Genomic DNA, 21,198 nt, shown 5'->3' on the forward strand with positions numbered 1-21,198 from the left:
ATTGTTTATCTATTTCCTATTTTGATATTTATTAGTTCCTTTCTTCTGCTTATTTTGGGCTTAATTTCCTCTCCTTTTTCTGGTCTCCTAGAGTGGAAGCTGAGGTCATTTATTTAAGACCTTTCTTTCTGTCTAAAACAGACTTTTAGTGCTATGCATTTCTCCCTAAGTATTGCCTTAGGGTCGTACCACAAATCATGATATGTTATGTTTTCATTTCCATTTAATTAAAAGTACTTTCTGATTTCCCTTTTGAGTTTTGTTTTAACCCATGAGTTATTTAGTTTCAAAAAGTTTGGGGATTCTCTTAGGATATTTCCATTACTGGTTTCTAATTTAATTCAATTGTCAAGGAATATATACTTTGTATAACTTGAATCCTTTTGAATCTTTTGAGACGCATTTTATGGCCCAGAATATAGCCTGCCTTGATAAATGTTTTGTGTGCACTTGGGAAGAATGTGTATTCTGTTGTTGTTGGATGGAGTGACCTATAAATATCAAATAGGTCACATTAGTTGATGAGTGTTGTTTGAGTCTACTATATCCTGACTGACTTTTTGCCTATTTTTTTTTTTCTGTTATTGAGAGAAGGGTATTGGAATGACCAACTATTATTGTGGATTTGTCCATTTTTCCTTGAGGTTCTATCAGTCTTGCTTCATATAATTTGAAAAACTGTTATTAGGTACATAGATATATAGGATTATTTTATGTCCTCTTGTTTAATTGACCCCTTTATTATGAATCCATAAAATCTACTTTGATATAGTAATATAGCCATTCAAGCTTTCTTTTGACTAGTATTAGCATGATAAATCTTTTCCATCCTTTTACTTTTAATCTATTTGTGTCTTTATAGTTAACATGCATTTCTTATAGTCAGCATGTCGTTCAGTTTTTCATCTGATCTGATAATCTCTGCCTTTTAATAGGTATATTTAGACCATTTACATTTAATGTGATTATTGATATGATTAAGTTTGAGTCTATCACCGTGATATTTGCTTTCTATGGTGTTCGGTCTCTTTTTTGTTCTTTTCCTTTTTTTCTACTCTTTTAGATTATTCAGGTATTTTTTATTATTCAACTTTATCTTCTTTGTTGGTTTATTGGCAAAATTCTTTATTTTGTTATTTTAGTAATTGATTTAGGACTTAAAGTACACATCTTTAACTTATTGCAGTCTACCTTCAATTATACCACTTCATGTCTTAAATTTTATTTTTATTGTGTTCTATAATCTACAGTACATTGATATTATATTTGTTTCAACAGTCAATTATTTTTAAAGAGATTTAAATTATATGGAAAATATCATATATTTACCCATGTAACTATTTCTATTACTCTTCCTTCCTTTCCATAGATTCATATTTCCATCTTGTATCATTTTTCTTATGCCTGAAGGGCATCCTTTAATATTTCTTATAATTTTTTGAAAGATATTTTCACTGGGTATAGAATTATAGGTTGGCAGTAGTAGTCGTAGTTGTTGTTTTAAGATGTTGCTCCACTGTCTTTTCTTTTGCATTCCCAATAAGAAATCTGATACCATTGTTATCTTTATTCCTGTGTACATATTTCTTTTATCTTTGGCTGCTTTAAAATTTTTTTCTTTATTATTCATTTTTAGCAACTTGATTATGATGTGCTTTGTAGTTTTCTTCATGTTTCTTGTGCTTGGAGTTCATTGATCTTTTTCGATCTAGGAGTCTACCATTTTATATATGCCCATTTTTTCAAGATTATTAATTGTGTTGTTCAGGTCTGTATTTATTTATCTTTGTCTGCTTGACCTATTAAAAATTGACAGATGAGGTTATAATCTTGCACATGAACTTTCAGCTTACCTTTGTGGATTTCATCAATTATAGCCCACAAAGATAAACTGAAATTTCATGTGGAAGATTAATATATAATTAATAATATATATATAGAGAGAGACTATTTTGTTAAATGTGGACAGGTTTTAAAATCTTATAGCTTCCTTCTGAATTGAACCTTTTATCAGCATTGATCCTTTATTTCTAATAATAGTTTTGCTTTGAAGTCTATTTTATCTGATATTATTTATTTATTTTTGGCCATGCCCCGAGGCTTGTGGGATCTTATTCCCTGACCAGGGATTGAACCCAGGTCCCCAGCAGTGAAAACGCCAAGTCCTAACCACTGGACTGCCAGGGAATTCCCTATCTGATATTATTTAAAGGATTTCTCAACTTTTGGTTATATTTGCCTCATATACCTTTTTCTATCCTTTTATTTTCAACCATTATGTGTCCTTATGTTTCAGATATTTCTCTTTTAACAGCATATCACTGGGTTTATTTTTTTAATCTAGTCTATTTTTTAACTGGCAAGTTTAGCCATTTACCTTATTGAGATTATTGATTTATTTCAACTCTTTTCTACCATCCTGCTTTGCGCCTTCTATTTGTTCCACTTCCATGTTTCTATGTTTTCCTTTCTTGCTATTTAAAAAAAAAATTGAATATTTTGTTTGATGTAGTGTGTGTATTTCTTATTCAGTTTTTCCATTTACTGGTTTAGAAGTTTATTCACTTCATTTCTATGCTTTTATTTATTACCCTTGACATTTACTATATACTCTTAACAAAATTGTAATTCCTTTCCTGACTAATACTAGGATCTGTGACAGTGGTGTGCTGGAGCTGGCTCATACTGGTCCATAAGAGCTAATTGTTAGCATCTCTTCTCAACTCCATATTTAATGACATCATATTGGTAGCTTGAAATCAACCATGGGGGAAACATATATATTTATAACCATGGAAATCAACAAACATTATAAATCAGGGGTTTTCCCCCTCTGGAAGTGGTTGTTAAACATTTACCAGCACACCACTGATCTTAGACTGTTTTATTACCCCTGTCCCATTTATAAGCCATGTAGCACAGAAATTTCATTCTTTTAAAATTCCACACATTGTTATTATTCTTTTTGTTATAGATGAACAATTTTTATTTAGATTTACCAAGTTTTGTTGCTTATCTTTTCCTTCGTGCATCTCACAACTTCCTCTGGGGTCATTTTCTCTCTTTCTGAAGTACATCTTTTAAGAAGTTTGTACTTTACTGAAGGTCTGTGTTGGTAAACAGCATGCTCACTTTTGTTCTGCTATTAATGTCTTTATATCAATCTCTTTCTTGAAAAATGGTTTTCCTGGGAATATAATTCTAGATTGATAGTTTTTTTTTTTTTTTTTTACTTAGCAATTTGAAAATATTTCCATTGTTGCTGCTGAAAAGTACAGCACAAACTAACACAACATTCTGTGTTTGATAGTTCCAATATCTAAAGTCCTTGGGGTTCTAAATCTATTGTTCATTACTTCTGCTGACTCTCATTCATGAAGCTTGTTCCTTGGTTTGGTGCTTTTGTTATTATTGTTGTGGTAGTGATAATTTTAGCTCATATTTTGTTGAACCAAATCAGGTCCAAAATGGGGTATGCTTTCTTCTGGAAGGATTTGTGTTTGATTCTAACAGGAACAGGGGGTGCTACCAACCTGGGACCTTTCTAGTTTCCTCAGAGGATCCAGGGCCCTCCTCTGAGGCATCTCTGTTCTCCATCCCAGTGTTTATATTGGCATTTGCTACCACTACAACCCTAATATTTGTGTTAGCTTATAGTTCATGGTTTCCACTCAGATTTCAACTCACTTGTTTTTGATTTTTAATATCCTTGGAGATTTTCCTTACCTTTTAGATAAAAGCACAGGATCTAGTTATAATGGGAAGGCACTTCAAGATATGTAGTCTGCCATAAGGCTGGAAGAGGAAATCATCCATTTGGAATTTACCCTGGTGAAAGGTAGGAAATATGGGTCCATCTATATATTTTTTTCTGATAGCTGCTGGTTGTCCCAACAGCAATTATTGAATAATCCATTTTCTCCCAGTTGTAAATATCACCCATGCTATAGTCTAAATGTAATTGCATGTATTTCTGAACTTTCCATCATATTTTATTATACCTACTATCTATTTATTCATATGGAAATATGATGCTTTTTTACTTTTTGAAGATTTATAAAATGTTGTGGTAACTGATAGATCTAGTACTCTTTCTTCATTACTCTTATGTTTTCCCAACTATTCTTAATCGTATTTTTCATATTAACCTTACAGTTAGATTGTCTAGGTTACCAAAGAATTACTTCCTGATGTCATTTTTTAAATTATGGTAAAAAAAAAAAAAAAAACCGCATAATATAAAATTTGCCATCTTTACTATTTGTGAATGTACAATCCAGTATTATTAAGTATATTCACATTGTGGTGCAACAGATCTCCGGAACTTCTTGCAAAACAAAAACTCTATACCCATTAAACAACAGCTCCCCATTTTCCCCTTCCCTAGTCCTCATAGCCATAATTCTACTTTCTGTTTCTATGAATTTGGCTACTTTATACATATATACTTATATACTTATACCTCATATAAGTGGAATCATGCAGTATTAGTCTTTTCGTAACTAGCATAGTGTCCTCAAGTTTCATCCATGTTGTAGCATATAATAGGATGCTACATGTTTTATGTATTTCCTTCCTTTTTAAAGCTGAATAATATTCCATTTTATGTATATACCACATTCATCTATTGATAGACATTCAGATGCTTCCATCTCTTGGCTACTATGAATAATGCTTCTATGAATATGAGTGTGAAAATATCTCTTTGAGACCCTGCTTTCAGTTTTTTTGGATATATATACCCAGAAGTGGAATTGCTGAATCATATGATTGTTTTTTAAATTCTTTGAGGAACACTATACTTTTTACCATGGCAGTTGCACCATTTTATAATCCCACCATCAGTGCACAGGGTTCTAATTTCTCCACTTCCTCACCAACACTTGTTATTTTCTGTGTTTTTTAAAATTTTTATAGTAGCCACCCTAATGGGTGTGAGATGATGTATCATTATGGTTTTGATTTGCATTTCTCTAAGGACAAGTGATGCTGAGCATCTTTTTAGATGCTTGTTGGCCATTTATACATCATCTTTGGAGAAATGTCTATTGAATTCCTTTGCCCATTTTTAATTGGGTTATTTGTTGTAGTGTTGTTGAGTTGTAGGAGTTCTTTATATATTCTGGATATTAACCCCTTATCAGATATATGATTTGCAAATCTTATCTCCCATTTTGTAGGTTGCCTTTCCACTCTGATTGTGTGTCATTTTTATGGAGACCGTGTTTAATTCAGATCACCCTAGGTGGAAATGAAATCTTTATTATGCTAAGTCTTGAAGGTGCTATATAAAATGTAACTCATTTATTGTGTGAGTTGAGATAAGGAGTGTTGTTCAAGTCTTCTATTTCCTTGTTGATCTTCTGTCTAGTCATTCTATCCATTATTGAAAGTAGGGCATTGAAATCTGCAACTATTATTGTTGAATTATCTGTTTCTTCCTTTGGTTCTGTCATTTTTTGCTTCATGTATTTTGGAGCTCTATTATCAGGTGCACATATGTTTATAATTTTATTTCTGATAGATTGACACGTTTATAATTATAAAATGTCTGTCTTTGTCTTATGTAACAATTTTGTCTTAAAGTCTATTCTGTGTGATATTAATATAGCTGCTCCAGCAATTTTTCGTTAGAGCTTTCTTAACCCTTTTCCAAATCTTTTCCAACCCTTTTATCATCAACTTATTTCTATCTTTGAATCTAAACTATGTCTCACATAGACAGCATATAGATAATGTTTTTTAATCCATTCTTCCAATTTTTGCCTTTTAATTGGAGTGTTTAATCCATTTATATTTAATGTAATTACTGATAAAGTAGGATTTATGTCCGCCATTTGCTATGTTTTCTATCTGTCATATATATAGTTGCTCTATTCCTCCATTACTGCTTTTTTTCTTAGTGGTTGCCCTGGGAATTACATTCGGTTTCTTAATTTAGGACAATCTATTTTTTTTAAATTTATTTTATTTATTTTTGGCTGCATCAGATCTTAGTTGCGGCACGCAGGATCTTCGTTGAGGCATGCAGGATCTTTCACTGCAGCACGTAGGCTCTTCATTGCAGCATGCAGGCTTCTCTCTAGTTGTGGTGGCAGGTTTTTCTCTTCTGCAGTTTTGGTGCTCAGGCTCCAGGGCACATGGGCTCTGTAGTTGTGGTGCGTGGGCTCCAGAGCATGTGGGCTCTGTGGTTTGTGGCATGCGGGCTGTCTCGTTGAGGCACATGAGCTCAGTAGTTGTGGCATGCAGGCTTAGTTGCCCTGCGGCATGTAGGATCTTAGTTCCCTGACTAGGGGTCGAACCCACATCCCCTGCATTGTAAGGCAGATTCTTTACCACTGGACCACCAGAGAAGTCCCTAAGACAATCTATTTTAGATGAATATAAACTTAATTTCAAAATTAAGTATACAAGTGTATAAAACAATATATAATGGATTCCATATATAGCTCCAATATAGCTCCATTCCCCCTCCTCTCCTTGTCACATCCTTGTCAATCACATTATATCTTTACACATTATAAGCCCATCAACACAGTTTTATAATTACTGCTTTCTGATGTTTTCTTCAATAGATTTTATTTTTAGAGTAGTTTTAGGTTTACAGAAGATGTGAGTAAAAAGTACAGTGTTCCATGTACCCCCTGCCCCTACACATGTGCAGTTGTATTTTAAATTAGGTAGGAAAACAAAATATTTACAAACAAAAATGCATTTATAATGTCTTTTATATTTACCTGAATAGTTAACTTTTACCAGTATTATTTATTTCTTCATGGGGATTCGAATTACTGTCTTGTATCCTTTCATTTCACACTAAAGGACTCCCATTACTATTTCTTATAGGAAAGATCTGTTGGTGATGAATTTTTTCAGTCTTTGTTTATCTAGAAATGTCTTAATCTTTCATGTTTATTTAATTTTGTTTAATTTATCCTTCATGTTTGAAGGATAGTTTTGCTGGATATAGAATTTTTGGTTGACAGTCATTTTCTTTCAGCACTTTATATCATCCCACTGTCTTCTGACCTCCATGGTTTCTGGTAATAAGTCAGTTGTTAATCTTATTCAGGCTCCCTTGTACATGATGAGTTGCTTCTCTTCCTTACTGCTTCCCAGATTCCTTCTTTGTCTTTGTCTTTCAATAGTTTGATTATGATGTGTCTGTCTACATGTGGATCTTTTTGAGTTCATACTACTTGGAGTTCATTAAGCTTCTTGTATGTGTGGGATAAGGTTTTTCATCAAACTTGGGAAGTCTTTGGTCATTATTTCTTCATTGTTTCTGCCCCTTTTCCTTTCTTCTCTTCTGCTGAGACCCCCATTATGCATATGTTGGTATGTTTGATGGTGTCTCCCAACATCATGGGCTCTGTTCAGTCTTCATTCTTTTTCCTTTCTGTTCCAGAACTGTATAATCTCAATTGACTTATCTTAAGTTGACTGACATTTTTCTTCTGTCAACTCATTTTTATTCTGCTGTTGAGTTCTTCTAGAAAATTTTTATTTCAGTTATTTTTCTTTTCAACTCCAGAATTTAAATTTGGTTCTTTATAATAATTTGTATCTCTTTATTGATGTTCCCTATTTGGTGAGATTTTATTCTCATACTTTTCTTCAATTCTTTAGACATGGTTTCCTTTAGTTCTTTAAACATATTTATAATAGCTGATTTAAAGTCTTTGTTTAGCAAGTCTAACATGTGGACTTCCTCAGGGACAGTTCCTATTGACTGCTTTATGTCTCACATTTGGACCATACTTTCCTGTTACTTTGCATGTTTCATGATTATTTGTTGAGAACTCAATATTTTAATAATATAATGTGGTAACTCTTGATATCATATCCCCCTTCCCAGTGTTTGTTGCTGTTGCTGTTTGTTTGCTTAGTGACATTCCTGGACTGATTATATAGAGTCTATATTTTCTGTCATGTGTGGCCACGGAAGTTTCTGTTCAGTTAGGTTAGTGGTCAGCTCATGATTGGACAGGCATTTCCTTAAATGCTTTGAACCAATAAGTCTTCAGCCCTTGCCAAAAGTTTCTGTGTGTGTGTTGGGGCATGCCTTCAATGCTCCAGCAATTTACAACTTTGCCTTAACCTTTACTTCCTGCTTCTGCAGGGTTTCAGGGTCAGCCAGAGATGAGAGACTAGGGCCTTCGGAGATCTTTCCTGGACATGTTCTCTTCCCTGCACATACACGTGGCCTTTTAGATATCCAGAAATATATAAGAGCTTTTCAGAGCCCCCTATGAACATCTCATTCCCACTTTTTCCTTTAAAGTTTTTTGGCCAGACTCTCATTTGCCTCAACCAGTATCATTGTCTCAAGCAACAGCAGTGTTCAACAATTGCTACAGGTTGTTTTCAACAAACACCCTGAGAGTAGGGTTTTTCCCACTAAGCAAGTTCTAAGTCAGGCCAAATAACAAGTCCTGAAAATAGGGCTGTCAGGAAATTGCCAGACGGATCAAATAGTGACAATTGTCTGGGAATACAACTTGTTGAGAAGTTCCAAATCCAATCTGTCCCTTTTAGTGGCTACTAGGCTGCTAGTTTTTACAACTACCATGGTTGCAAGCCTACTGCAGAGCTGGGAATAGGGCAAATTAAAACACTGCAGGGAATTCCCTGGCGGTCCAGTGGTTAGAACTCCACACTACCACTGCAGGGGGCGCAGGTTCAATCCCTCGCTGGGGAAGTAAGATTCCACAAGCTGTGCAACATGGCCAAAAAACAAAACAAAAAAAAAACAAAAACCACTGCAAAATTCTCTGTTTTTACTAAGATTCAGCCATTTTTCTTGAATAAACACCCCTTGGATTGTTGTAAACCTTTTGTTAATTTTCAGAGTTCTGAAAAATTTGATTTTGACAGTTTTTGCCTATGTTCCTGTTGCTTTATGGAGGAACAGATTTTCAAAGATCCTTGCTCTGCAATTCTCAAAGTTCTGTTTGGGGGCTTTGATACAGCATTCATCCTGTCATAGTAATTATGAATCAATGAACACCTGCTGTGGGTCAGGCACTATGATAGATGCTTGGGAAAAGATAGAGAAGTTTAAGCAATGATTCCTGCCCTCTGAAAGCTTACAGAGCAGTGGAGGAGACAAAACGTAATTACATAAGCCTTTACATAATGATAAGAGGAACTAGAGAACAATATAAGGCTTTAAGACAACACTATGGAAAAGAATTTCCTGCAATGATGGAAATGTGCTTCACTGACCAATATGGTAGTCAGTAGCCACATGTACCTACTGGGCATTTGAAATGTAGCTACTGTGGCTGAGGAATTGAATTTTAAATTTTAGTTAATTTTAATTAATTCAAACTTAAATAACTACATATGGCTACCTTATTGGATGTCACAGCTCTAAGACTAAATATTTACTTGATTGGCCAGGATGACTGTGGTATAGGAGTGAATGGGGAAGATGTCCTCCCATGGGAGGCCCACAGCTCTCCTCCTCTGGCTCCTGCGGTTGGACAGGCACTGTGGGCTATGGATACTCCCTGGCATGTAGTTGTGTCTGGTGAACAGTGGATGTTGTACAGTGACACTGTTGAAACAGGTCATGTCTGAGCCACTTGGCAGAGGTAAGCTGTAGTCTACCCCGTTGTGGGCAAACTTAGACCCCAATGCGTAGGTCAGGTACAACCTGACAAATGCAATTTGATGAGAAGGGGTTGTGGGAGCTGTGAAAGAATCAGCCCCTCTTCCTAACCCAGTGGTCAATGTAACATTCACTCTTTTTCTCTGCAGCCACAAGACAAGCTCACAGTAGCATCTGTCTCCTTCTATGCTTTCCAGTAGGGTCTCTTGGCTCCCACACTGATGCTGCAAACACAGCCTTGTGTCTAGGGCCCATTCTGGCAATTCCCCTTGGGGAAACTGAGGTCCTATAACCTCCCTGCTGGGTCAGTGCTGAAGTGGGACTGAGGTTTTCCCTCTTGCCTACAGAATGAACTGCACTTCCTTCCCCACTCCAGCCTTTTCAGAGCTAGGTGCATTTGATGGAAGGAGATGCAGAAGGGGTTAATAAGAAATTCCCCCATGTACCCTGGGAGTCATGTGGACTGGTTGCCAGTCACAAGGACAAGGGTCCCCAAGCCACCCTTAATTCAGAGCAAGGACTTATGGGAGGACATCTGGGCAACTGGGGTCAGAGTGGCCCACGTGCTGAGGCAGGAGTAGAGCCGTGGTTAATGCCCCCAAAGGATATTGAAAGAGAGAGGGAGTGCAGGCATGAAGAGGCCTGGGGACTGTAATAGGTGGAGTGGGACGTGGCTAGTGAATGAACTGTCTGCAATTTGAATGATAAATTCTCTCTATAAAGGGCTAGTCAGTGCTGGGGGACTCGTGCCAACCTGGACTGTCTCGTCATATGACTCGGAGCAAGGTCTCACCTCCTTCAGCCTCAGTCTCCTCATTTGTCAAAAGAAGCTGACCTCAGATGGTAGGGATGTTGTAAAGTTAGGTAAGATGTATTTATGCGGTGCCAGCATAGTGCCTGCCACAATATTATTTCATCCCCCATCCTACCCTCACCCCAACTGATCCTCTTTGAGAGTAAGTACAACTGAGCCTAGACAGTAGCAGGGAAGTTTAGTTAGAGCCAGAGAAGTACTTCCTGACTCTGACCACACAGATGAGCAGGAGAGGAATGTGAGCCTCTGCCAGGGGCTCTGGGAGGTCTGAGCTGGGAATGGGTCCTTCTCTAATAGGATAGGGGCAACATTCAACCTTCTGTCTATTCTCTCTGCCCTGGGTTGCTTGGCACATTGTGGAAGCTTGCCAACCCCCCACCTCTTCCTCACATGATTCACAAATAGGAAGTGCTAGGGTCTCTGGCTTTGGAGCCTGGCTCACCCACCCAAGGCCAGAGGAACACACGACTTCTTCTTCCCTTCAGTCTTGGGACCCCACCTTCCCCTTTACATCCCTAAATCACTCACAAGCACACCATACTTCTCTGTGGCTTCCATCTGCCCATCCATCCCCCATCGCCCAGCCCTCCTACTTTTTCTCAATCCCTCCTCCCATTCTGTTCTTCCCATGGAATCCAATATTCTGCATTCACAGAAGATTCCCCAGGCTGGGGGATGTGCAAGGGGTGTATGTATATGTCTGTGTCCACACAGGAATAAACAGGCTTCATGCTCATGTGACCCACTGCTCCAGCCTGTCCCTGACACTCCACATGGGGTGCCCAGAGACCTCCCATTAACAGCCCCTTCACCCCTTCTTCCCTCCCCTCAGGCCCCATTAAGGGAAAGTAGAATCACCACTACTATTCATGGGCAGCTGGGGGCCCCTTAGCAGTCTCTCCACCTCCTCTCCCCCTCTCCTCAGGCCCATGCCCAGCCCTGAGGTTTGGAGAGCCTAGTAAGTGCCCTATCAACATGTTAATCAAATTACTTAGGAGCTAAAATTGACGCTGTTCATTAATTATACAAGATTATGCTAATTGTGCATGCAAATGCATGCAGGGGAACAGAAGGTGTTCAGGCGCATGGTGGGCCATTAGCATAGAGGATGGGGTGCGGGTGCATTGGCATGCTAATGTATGCGCCCCAGCTATTTATAGTCCCCCAGCCCATCTGCACTGCAGCCACCTCTGCCCCAAGTGGGGATCATGGTAGGGAGGCCAGGTCCAGGCCTGGCAGGGGGCTATGGCCCTAGGGATACTCAGCCTTAGCTGTTGCCCCAGGCCAAGGCCAGGAAGTAGCATGCACCACCGCCACTGTGGCCACCCCCACTTGGGCTTAGACTATCACACCAACCTCCTCATTCACCATCCTTTCCCTGGCCTAGGCCCTTTGGTGCCTGGCTCTCCTTGGAAGCAAAATGACTCTTCCAAATGACACAGCCAATATAAGGCACCTCCTGCTGACTCTCCATCACCCACAGGGTCCAAATTCTGCATGTTTTGGTGCCAATCCCCCAAGAACTCTGGTCCATAGCTACCCTTCTCAGTCTTGTCAGGCCCACTGGGCACCATGCATACCACCTACCTCTTGGCAGGACTGTTATTCCTTTTGCATGGAGGGCTCCTGCATCCTATTTCTCTTCAAGGAAAAAAGCCCCGAGTCCTCTAAGACCCAAAATGCCCAAGATCACATGCAACTTCTAGGACTCCTTCCACCTCTCCCAGCCAGAGTGGCTGCCGCAGATTGGCCAGTTATCCTGCCGTGCCCACCATTCTATCTTCCTGGTTGTACTTTGAGTTTTTGTCTTTCTTGCTGGATTGTCATTTCCTTAAGATCTTTTTCACCTCTAGATTCTACTGCCTGACACATAAAAGGTGTTTAATACATCTTTTTTAATGGATGTGTTGAGTGAGTGAATGGTCCAGCAATCTGTATCCTCCTCTGTCCTTGAGCTGGGGGCAGAGAGCAGCAGACAATGAAAACAGTGGAGAGCACAGACCCTGTCCCAGATGTTGCATTTCTTCTGAGGCTCATGAGCCCAAAGGCGAGGCCCTTTGGGGTGAAAATTAGGAGGACCCCCTCCCCATTTCCCCACCGCAAGCTGCTTTGCCAACTTTGCACTTGGAAGTAAATTTCTAGTTTGACTCTGCCCTTTGCTCTCAATCTGCTTTCTCTTCCAAAGCCTTCATAGGACACTTCCTTTGAACACCTGCTCCAACCCGTGTATCTCTTGCACCACTTCCTCTTTCTAGGTCTATACCGTCTGATAGGGTGCCTATGAGCCACATGTGACTATTTAAGTTTAAATTAATTAAAATGAAATAAAATTGAGGGAGTTCCCTGGTGGTCTAGTGGTTAGGACTCTGTGCTTCCACTGCGGAGGGCCTGGGTTCGATCCCTGCTCAAGGAAATAAGATCCCACAAGCCGTGTGTCACGGCAAAAAAAAAAAAAAAATTGAAATTTTAGTTTCTCAGTCACACTAGCCACATTTCAAGTGCTCAAAAGCCACATGTGCACAGGGAACTCTACTTAGTGCTTGTGGTGACCTAAATGGGAAGGGAATCTAAAAAAGAGTGGATATATGTATATGTATAACTGATTCACTTTGCTGTACAACAGAGACTAACACAACATTGTAAAGAAACTATACTCCAATAAAAATTAATTTTTAAAAATAACCAATTTTTAAAAATAAAATAAAATGGAAAAAAAATCCACCTGTGGCTAGTGGATATCATTTTTGGAAAAGTTCTATCAGACAGCATTTGTGATCTAGATTTCCGTTTCCTTGCTTCTGACAGTCCTGTAGCTGCAAGCATCCTTGGGCTCAGCCCAGCTCTTTCAGTTCCTAACAGCTTTCTCTTTGGAAGCGCAAACATAATTTTAGCTCTAAGTAAGTATCTCAGAGGGATGTAGGGAGGGAAAAGCTGGTGAAAGTTCTGTGCCCTGATTTTTTAGGATGAGATTCCTAGAAACAGAGCTGGAGATGGGGATTCTTGTGAAAGTGATTTATTGGAGGAGAGCTCTAGGGAGAAAAGGAGTGAGGGAAGCAGGAGCGGGCAGGAGAAGCAGCTTAGCAAGGAGACAGTCTCAGCTGGAGTCTAGCATCAGCCTGATCCTTTGGGGAGTTCTGAGTATGAATAGTACTAAGAGTTGGTCCTCCTTGTGATGTCAGTCTTTCTTTGGTTGTGGGCTGCTGGTGAGGAGCATATGCTTCTGGCTGAGGATAATTCTCGAGTAGTGGGGGCAGCTGTGAGCCATTTATTTATTTATTCATTTATTTAGCCACACCACGCAGCTTGCAGGATCTTGGTTCCCCCGACCAGGGATTGAAACCAGGCCCCCTCAGTGAAAGGGCAGAGTCCTAACCACTGGACAGCCAGGGAATTCCCCAGCTGTGAGCCCTTTAATAGCCAACACTCACAGGAGCTGCGAGTGGGGGAATCCAGGCAGGCACCTGGACACCATGATACCTGGACACAGCCTTCCAAAGAGCAGCTCCATCCCACTCTGCTCTCCACCCCCTGAGAACCCAGAGTTAAACAGTGGACTCACATCAATCACCTCCACATTTTCCTTATGTATTGAGTGTCTCTTGTGTAAAGCACTGTGCGAGGGGAGCTTTCCGTGTGCAGTGGTGTCACACCTGAGAAGTTATGTGCAAGTCACATGTTTGCACTTGAGTCATATTCAATCCAGCATTTGCTTCTTTGGTATGGAATATTCCATTGACAAGGAAAGTTCATTTTAATTTCATCTTGAGTTGTGTTTACAGGGAAGAATAAAAAGCATTTATAGAAATGATTAGGAAAGCTAGACTAAGTTCAGGATGTGGCAAGGTAGGTGTGTGGGTGAACTGCTCTTATCTTTCGCTTATATCATAGGCATCAGAGTCGTGATGCATAACTTCCACCTTTTACATGCTTTATTAGCTGGATGACCACTGTTCACAGCTCTTCATCTGGTCTTTTATTTATTGAACTTTTTATTATAAAGAATGTTGAACATATAGGCAGAATACAATAAAGAGCCACATCTCTCCCTCACTGAATTTCAACAATGATCAACTCTTGACTCATCTTAAAGTTCTGATCTTTAATCCTGAAAATCTTCTCAGACTGAGAGCAGCTGTCACAATAGCCAAAGGCCCCAAACTAGGACCTGAGTCTCTCCTTTGCATCCCTGATGAATTTGTAACCTTGAGGAAATCCCCATGAAATGGCTAATCTGGTCCCTGCACAGCCTGCCTCTCAGGGCTGATTTTGAAGGAAGGCTTGCTGCACTGTCCTGCATCGGCAGCCTCGTGGCTGGGGCAGGGTTGGACTCGAAAACCCCACTTACAGGGACTTTTCCATGACTCTTGTCAGTATCAGTGGTTCATAAAGTCCCGAATTCGTATCCTGACTTTGGCATCTACTGTGACTTTGTAGCTTATCCTTGCTGATCCTTGGTTTTCTCATCAGTAGAGTGGGAATGATTGCAGACCTACACCACACCACCTCGGGATTATGAGAGGATTAAATAAGATAATGCAAGTGGTAGGCTCAGCAGAGTTCCAGGCACTTGCTAAGTGCTCAATAGATTAGACTTGGATCACTTAAAAATTTTTTTTTGCATAGTTTTGCGTTTTATTTGTAATTCATGCTTATATTTATGGTGGTTTCTTCTAGTAATTCTAATGGCAGCTTCTAGCACTCGACCTTTCTATGAGGCCCAGATGAGGCGTCTGTGCCCCCAGAGAACCTTAAGGCCACAATAGGGATGGCACTGGGCACAGGTCCTTGCTCCAACCCAGGGGGCATCCTAAAATGCTCACCCTCAGGTCAGCCAACTCTGGGGGCTGTGGCCCATCACAGCCAGGGAAAAGGGGCTTCCCCAGGCTCTCTTCCAGCCCCTAGGTGGTGGGAGGGGAGATGCTCAAAAACACTGGCACTGGGGCTCATCCATGTTTGGGGGGTGGGGGGTGCTTCCCTGGTGAAAAGCAGGATTTTACAGGCCCTCAACAAAGTGCACATCCCTTCCTGCCTTAGGTCCCTGTAGGGTATCCTCCTATAGCTCCCCTTCCCACTGGGTTACCTGACCCTCTCCACTTCCCAGCCTCCACATCTGTCCTCTGCACAGACATGGCTTGAAGGGTCTGCTGTCCCTCCTTCCTCTTCCCGACACTATTCTCATCCTTCCCGGACTGCTCTGGTTTCTCCTCCACCCCCCAGGGTGGAACAAAGTGTCACCCCGTGGTGCCAGCCTGTGGAGAAGTTTCCTGGACTGTCCTCATGTTATTCTCCCACCCTGGCCTTCCAGCTTCCGGGGGTGTGGATGGTGTGTCTTGTCTCCCAGTGGTGGGGAAAGAAGGGCCCAGAGCCCCCTTTCCAAGGCTGAGGGTAGCCAGGCACTGTTGGGAGGAGTGGGAGGTCTGGGCACTACTTCCGGTTCTCCTAGACCAGAACGGAAATCCCCCAGCTCCAGGCCATGTGCTGCAGAATTTCAAGACTAACCTTGGAAGACAGGACCCTTTGGGTGCTAGTCATCCTTGTTAAAGCATAATATTCAAAATGTTAGAAATCTGATTCTCATACAAATTATTACTGAGCGTGTGTTGAGGTTTTCTGTAACTTATTAATGAAGGAACCAGCAGGATGACAAAGCTGGTTCAAAGAAGGCTAAGAGAAACTGATATAGACAGTTGAGGAAAGAGTTGAGAAGAGAGAGAAGGAGGGAGGGAGGGAGAGAAAACAGGATATGTGAAAAATACTTGAATAAGATTGCCAAGTTAGACACAAAGCTAGTTAATGTCCATAGGACAATAAAATTGTAAGCTTTAGGGCTCATTTCTCTACCAAACAGAAGTTATTTATTTCTCCCAACAAAAATCATTTGCACCTTATCAGTTTTCTGCAAATTAGCACCTAACTTTATAGAGTCTGGCCCCAATTAATAGCAAATATTAGTCAAAGTTTTTTCTCCTAGAGAATCAGCTAACTCTTAGGTGGCTTTGTCAACGTAATACTCTGGAACAGCACTGTCCAATATAAATATGATGTAAGCCATTATACATTTGTCATTTAAAATTTTCTAGTAGCCACATTTTAAAAAACAAAAAGAAACTGGTAAAATTAATTGTAATCATATATTTTATTTAACCCAAGATATCCAAAATATTATTTCAGTATGTAATCAACACCAAAAAATTACTAATGAGATATTTTTACATTCCTTTTTTCCGAAGTGTTTGAAATTCAGTATGTATTTTACACTTACAGCAATTCAGACTAACCATATCTCAAGTGCTCAGTGCCACTCGGGGCTGGTGGCTGCCATATTGGATAGTGCAGCTGTAAAGCAGTGGTTCTCAAACCTCAGGGTGCATCGGAATTACCTGGAGGGCTTATGAAAACACAGATGGCTGAGTCCCACCCCAGGAGTTTCTGATTCAGTGGTCTGCGGTGGGGCCTGAGATTCTGCATTTCCAGCAAGTTCCCAGGTGATGCTGATGCTGCTGGTCTGGACACCACACTTTGAAAACCACTGTTCCAGAATGACTTTGAAAGGACTCACTGTCATCTTTTTGCCTTATTTTCAAGTTGTAGATGATTTTGCTTAACAACCCTGAGACTGGTGGTAGGGCTGCAGGCTGTCTGCAGTGTTAGCATCGGCTTGGCCTCTGACTGGGTGGGTGCCGGCTGGACACAGCCTCACCGACTACCATCTGGTGGTGGGTGAGATTTCATCCACCCTTCTTCCGCCACTGATGGCATTGACTGTGTGCAGCTCTGAGCTGGAGGCTCAGGGAGGAAGAAAAAGAGGACTGACCCTCAGTATCCCCCACAGAGGGCCTAGACGTTGTGTGGCTGCTTTTTACTCAACACCACTCTGCAGATAATGCCAACGAGGCTCAGAAACTGAAATGTCCCAGGACAGGCCTACATAGATGGAGGTACTGGCAGGGCCCTGAGGTTCTCAGGGAGGGGTGGTCTCCAAAGCCTAGAAGGGCCAGAAGAGGTTGGCCAGACAGGGAGTGAGAATTGGTGTGGACCCAAAGGACAGATGCAACCTGTACTGGGAAAGGAGAGGGTAGGAGACCTGCCAGGCAAGAGCTGCAGGAGGGGATGACAAGGGGGCCCCCCCAGGGGGAGCCAGGATCCTGCAGGAAACAGCAGCCTGAGGCTTTGGGAGGCTGAAATGAAGACAGGATCGGAAGGGACCTCAGCAAGCATCAATTGCTACTCTCCTGGTTCATGAATAAGGAAGGATCCCAGAGATGTGAAAGGATTTACCCCAGGCCACACAGTGAGGCAGTGCCTGGAAAGCCCTCATCTCCAGCCACATCCCAGGGTTCTGTAGGTTTGGGAGTGGGGTTGGGTACAGAGGGCACGTGTGTGGTGTCTACACGGGTGTGCCCTTTTTGGGGTCATATGAGGTGTCTGCACCTCCAAATGCTCTGCGGGGGGTGTATAGAAGGTCTACACTACATGAAAGTATTCTTTGCGTGGTGTCCACTATGGATGAAAATGCGTGCCGATATAATGTCTCTATGGAAAGGGAACTAAAAAGGGTTCCCAGAAGGGTGCCCATTGTGTGGGGGAATATGACAGGGGCTGAGGGGGTCACAGGCAGGGTGCAAGGGGAGATGCATCTCCAGGAAAGTGACTGCTGCCAGCTCCCAATGAGGGACGGCCCCCTTGGGACACCTCTGTCCAGGAGTGGTGCCCACCCCTCCCAGAACTTGGGGACCTCCTCTTTGGGGACTAAGCTTTCAGAGCTTGTAATAAATCTGATTTCATGTTCGTAGAGTTTGGAGGCAACTCTGATGAGTTAAATGGATGTACATATCTGGAGTTCAAGACCAGGGGGCTGATAAACAGGCAGCTGCTGGAGGAGCTCATAGAGCGGCCCAAGAGGCTGTGCCATGCGCCAGGACCCCCACAGACTTTAGCCCAGCACACTACAGTTTGTAAAGGGCATCTTCCCGGATACTCACAGAGTCCTGTAGGGGTGAAGGCAGATTACTGATAGTATCCTGAGTTTACGAAGAGTACAAATCCAGAGTATTATCCATGGTTACCTCACGAGGGTATGGCAGGGCCAAGGCCTCACCATCCCCGTCAACTGCCCGGAAGGACTGAAGGATCAAGTTCTCATGTGTTTGTCTAAAAAGCAGTCACATCGCTGCATATACTGTGCTTTTTTCTAATTACTGTATGTGCAAAAGAAGGTATTCACTGTGTATCTGTATGGTGTGTCTGACAGGTACACCATGTGTATATGATGGCTATATGCTCTGTGTGGTTAGGTTTTTGCTATGTGTATAAGGGATATAGAATGTGTATGAGGGAGATCTGTTTGCGGGGGATGTGCCAGGGCAGGGAGTCTATTGTGTGTGAGAGGGATTTGTTGTAGGGGGGACGTGCTTGTAAAGGAGGAAGGGGGGATCTGTACATACAGTACATTATATTGTACCATAATGACGGTACAGTATTTGCAATGACTATATGCTGGGTAATCATATACAACATAAAAATGGTGCACTAATGCATATACTCATATTCTTTCTGTGCATATACTATGTAGGATGGGCACACACTGTGCTTGATGGTATAGACTCTGTGTGATTAGCATACCACATGTGCGTGATGAGTCCAACCTGATGTGGAGTACATATTGTGTATGCTTCTGTGAAGGTATACCCTGAGTGTGGTGGGTCTACATTATGTGTGATGGCTGTATCTTGTGAGTAGTAGTATATAAGGCATATACAGTGTGGATATAATGGGTATACTGTTGTAAGTAAACATCTTGTGGCTGATAGGTATACTCTGGGGGAAGGATACACTATGTGATATGGATGCACTGTGTGTGTGATGGGCATATACTATGACAAACATACATGGTGTGGGTTAAGTTTACAGGTAAGTGGGAGTACCTGCTACATATGGTGTATATAATAATTCATGAGTACTAGGTATATATAGTATATATAATGGATGTATTCTCTAGGATGAATATACTGTGTACAGATGTGATAAGTATATACTTTGTGAGATCATTAAGCACTGTGTGATCTGTACACTGTGGAGGTGGGGGATTTTCTGTATAGGGAAGTTGTCGTTGGGACAGGTCTACTGAATGTGTCACATGTACCCTGTGTGTATGCAGCTTAAGATGGGAATATGGGGTATGTGCCTCGTGTGAGCAGGCACAGGGGAAGTCACCCTGCTGGGAGAGGGCATGGCAGGAAGCAGTTGTATCTTCATCCGTTTCTAGAACCCCCAGACCCTGAGCCCACCGACCACACTGTTTCAGGTTCTTCCTCAAGTTCTTCCTCAAATGCAACCAGAACTGCCTAAGGAATGCGGGGAATCCCCGAGACATGCGCCGCTTCCAGGTGGGTCTGAGGAGAGAGTTCTCCCCTGCAAACCTGCCCTTTCCTGATGGGGCGGCCGGGGAGGCTGTGGCCCTGCCACCCTGAGAAATGCCGCAGGGGCAGACCCCTGCGCAGACCAGTGCTTTGGAGCCTGGTGCTTGCTGGGGGTGGGGCAGCTCTGTCTCAACTTAAGCTGGCTGCCAAGGGAGGCTTCATTAGAGTCCCACTTAAGGAGATGCTAATTGTGACATTTTTACATGATTAACAACCCAGCTAATTTGCATAGCGTGAAGCAGAGAGCAGCTGCCCTTAGCACATCCCCAACCTGCACACCCCTCCCAGTGAAGGGTAGGGGGGAGAAGGAGGTAGCCCCAATTTCCTCCCAAGAGTGGGGGCTCCTGCTGATGGGCTCTCAGGCCAATGCTCCCCCCGCCATCAAAACGCTCACTCCCACTTGCCTAAGACCCATTCCTGCCTTGGAGCGCTAGGGGTATAGCCTGTGGTACATGTGGTTGCAAAAACAGTAGCCACTCTGCCCAAGGATCCAGAGATTTTTTTTCAGGGCTTTTGATTTTTCTAGCTCCTGGAGGTCAGTTCCCCTGGGCAGCCAGAGATTGTGTATCTGAGAGTGTCACCTAACCCAGTTGGTCCCCCTTCCACCAGCTCAGCTCCAGAGGGGCTGAAGCACTTCCCCATGCCAGTGACCCTGAACTACAGTATCCAGCCACCGGCCTCAAGTTGCCAGTGCCCCCCAGCAGTCCCTTACTGGAAGCCCCAGCCAGGCTGGCCTTGGCTCTCCCCACAGGTGGTGGTATCCACAACGGTGAGCGTGGACGGACATGTGCTGGCCGTGTCCGACAACATGTTTGTGCACAACAACTCCAAGCATGGCCGCAGGGCACGCCGCCTGGACCCCTCCGAAGGTCAGGACCCCCAGGCCAGCCCCAGCTGCCGCGGGCCCAGCCAGCCCCAGTCCCCACCTTGGCATGGGCCCCTGACCTGGCTCCTCTCCTGCCTCCCAGCTGCCACCCCCTGCATCAAGGCCATCAGTCCCGGGGAGGGCTGGACCACGGGCGGCGCCACCGTCATTGTCATCGGCGACAACTTCTTCGACGGGTTGCAGGTCGTGTTTGGGAACGTGCTCGTGTGGAGTGAGGTGGGCCGCTCCCGCCGGTCTCCCTCGCAGCCTGGGGCTGGACCCTGCCCTCGCCGGGTCAGAACCCGCAGGCCTCCCCTCTCCCCTCGCAGCTCATCACGCCCCACGCCATACGGGTGCAGACGCCCCCACGGCACATCCCTGGGGTGGTGGAGGTGACCCTGTCCTACAAGTCCAAGCAATTTTGCAAGGGAGCCCCTGGCCGCTTTGTCTACACAGGTAAGGAGTCAGGGGGGTGAAGGGAGGC

General features: G+C 42.6%; 1 protein-coding gene across 5 annotated transcripts in view; it reads left to right on the plus strand.

Annotated features, from left to right (window-relative positions):
• The window catches only part of EBF4 (EBF family member 4), a 54,135-nt gene that overhangs the window by 24,954 nt on the left and 7,983 nt on the right, over positions 1-21,198 (plus strand). For all 5 annotated transcript variants that reach the window (XM_061210380.1, XM_061210383.1, XM_061210381.1 and 2 more), the window contains 4 exons: positions 19,735-19,816; positions 20,601-20,718; positions 20,818-20,951; positions 21,044-21,170. In XM_061210380.1, the coding sequence (XP_061066363.1) occupies positions 19,735-19,816; positions 20,601-20,718; positions 20,818-20,951; positions 21,044-21,170 (461 nt within the window). The remainder of the gene's footprint in view (positions 1-19,734; positions 19,817-20,600; positions 20,719-20,817; positions 20,952-21,043; positions 21,171-21,198) is intronic.

This window comes from Eubalaena glacialis, chromosome 13 (assembly GCF_028564815.1).
Source record: "Eubalaena glacialis isolate mEubGla1 chromosome 13, mEubGla1.1.hap2.+ XY, whole genome shotgun sequence".
NCBI lineage: Eukaryota > Metazoa > Chordata > Mammalia > Artiodactyla > Balaenidae > Eubalaena > Eubalaena glacialis.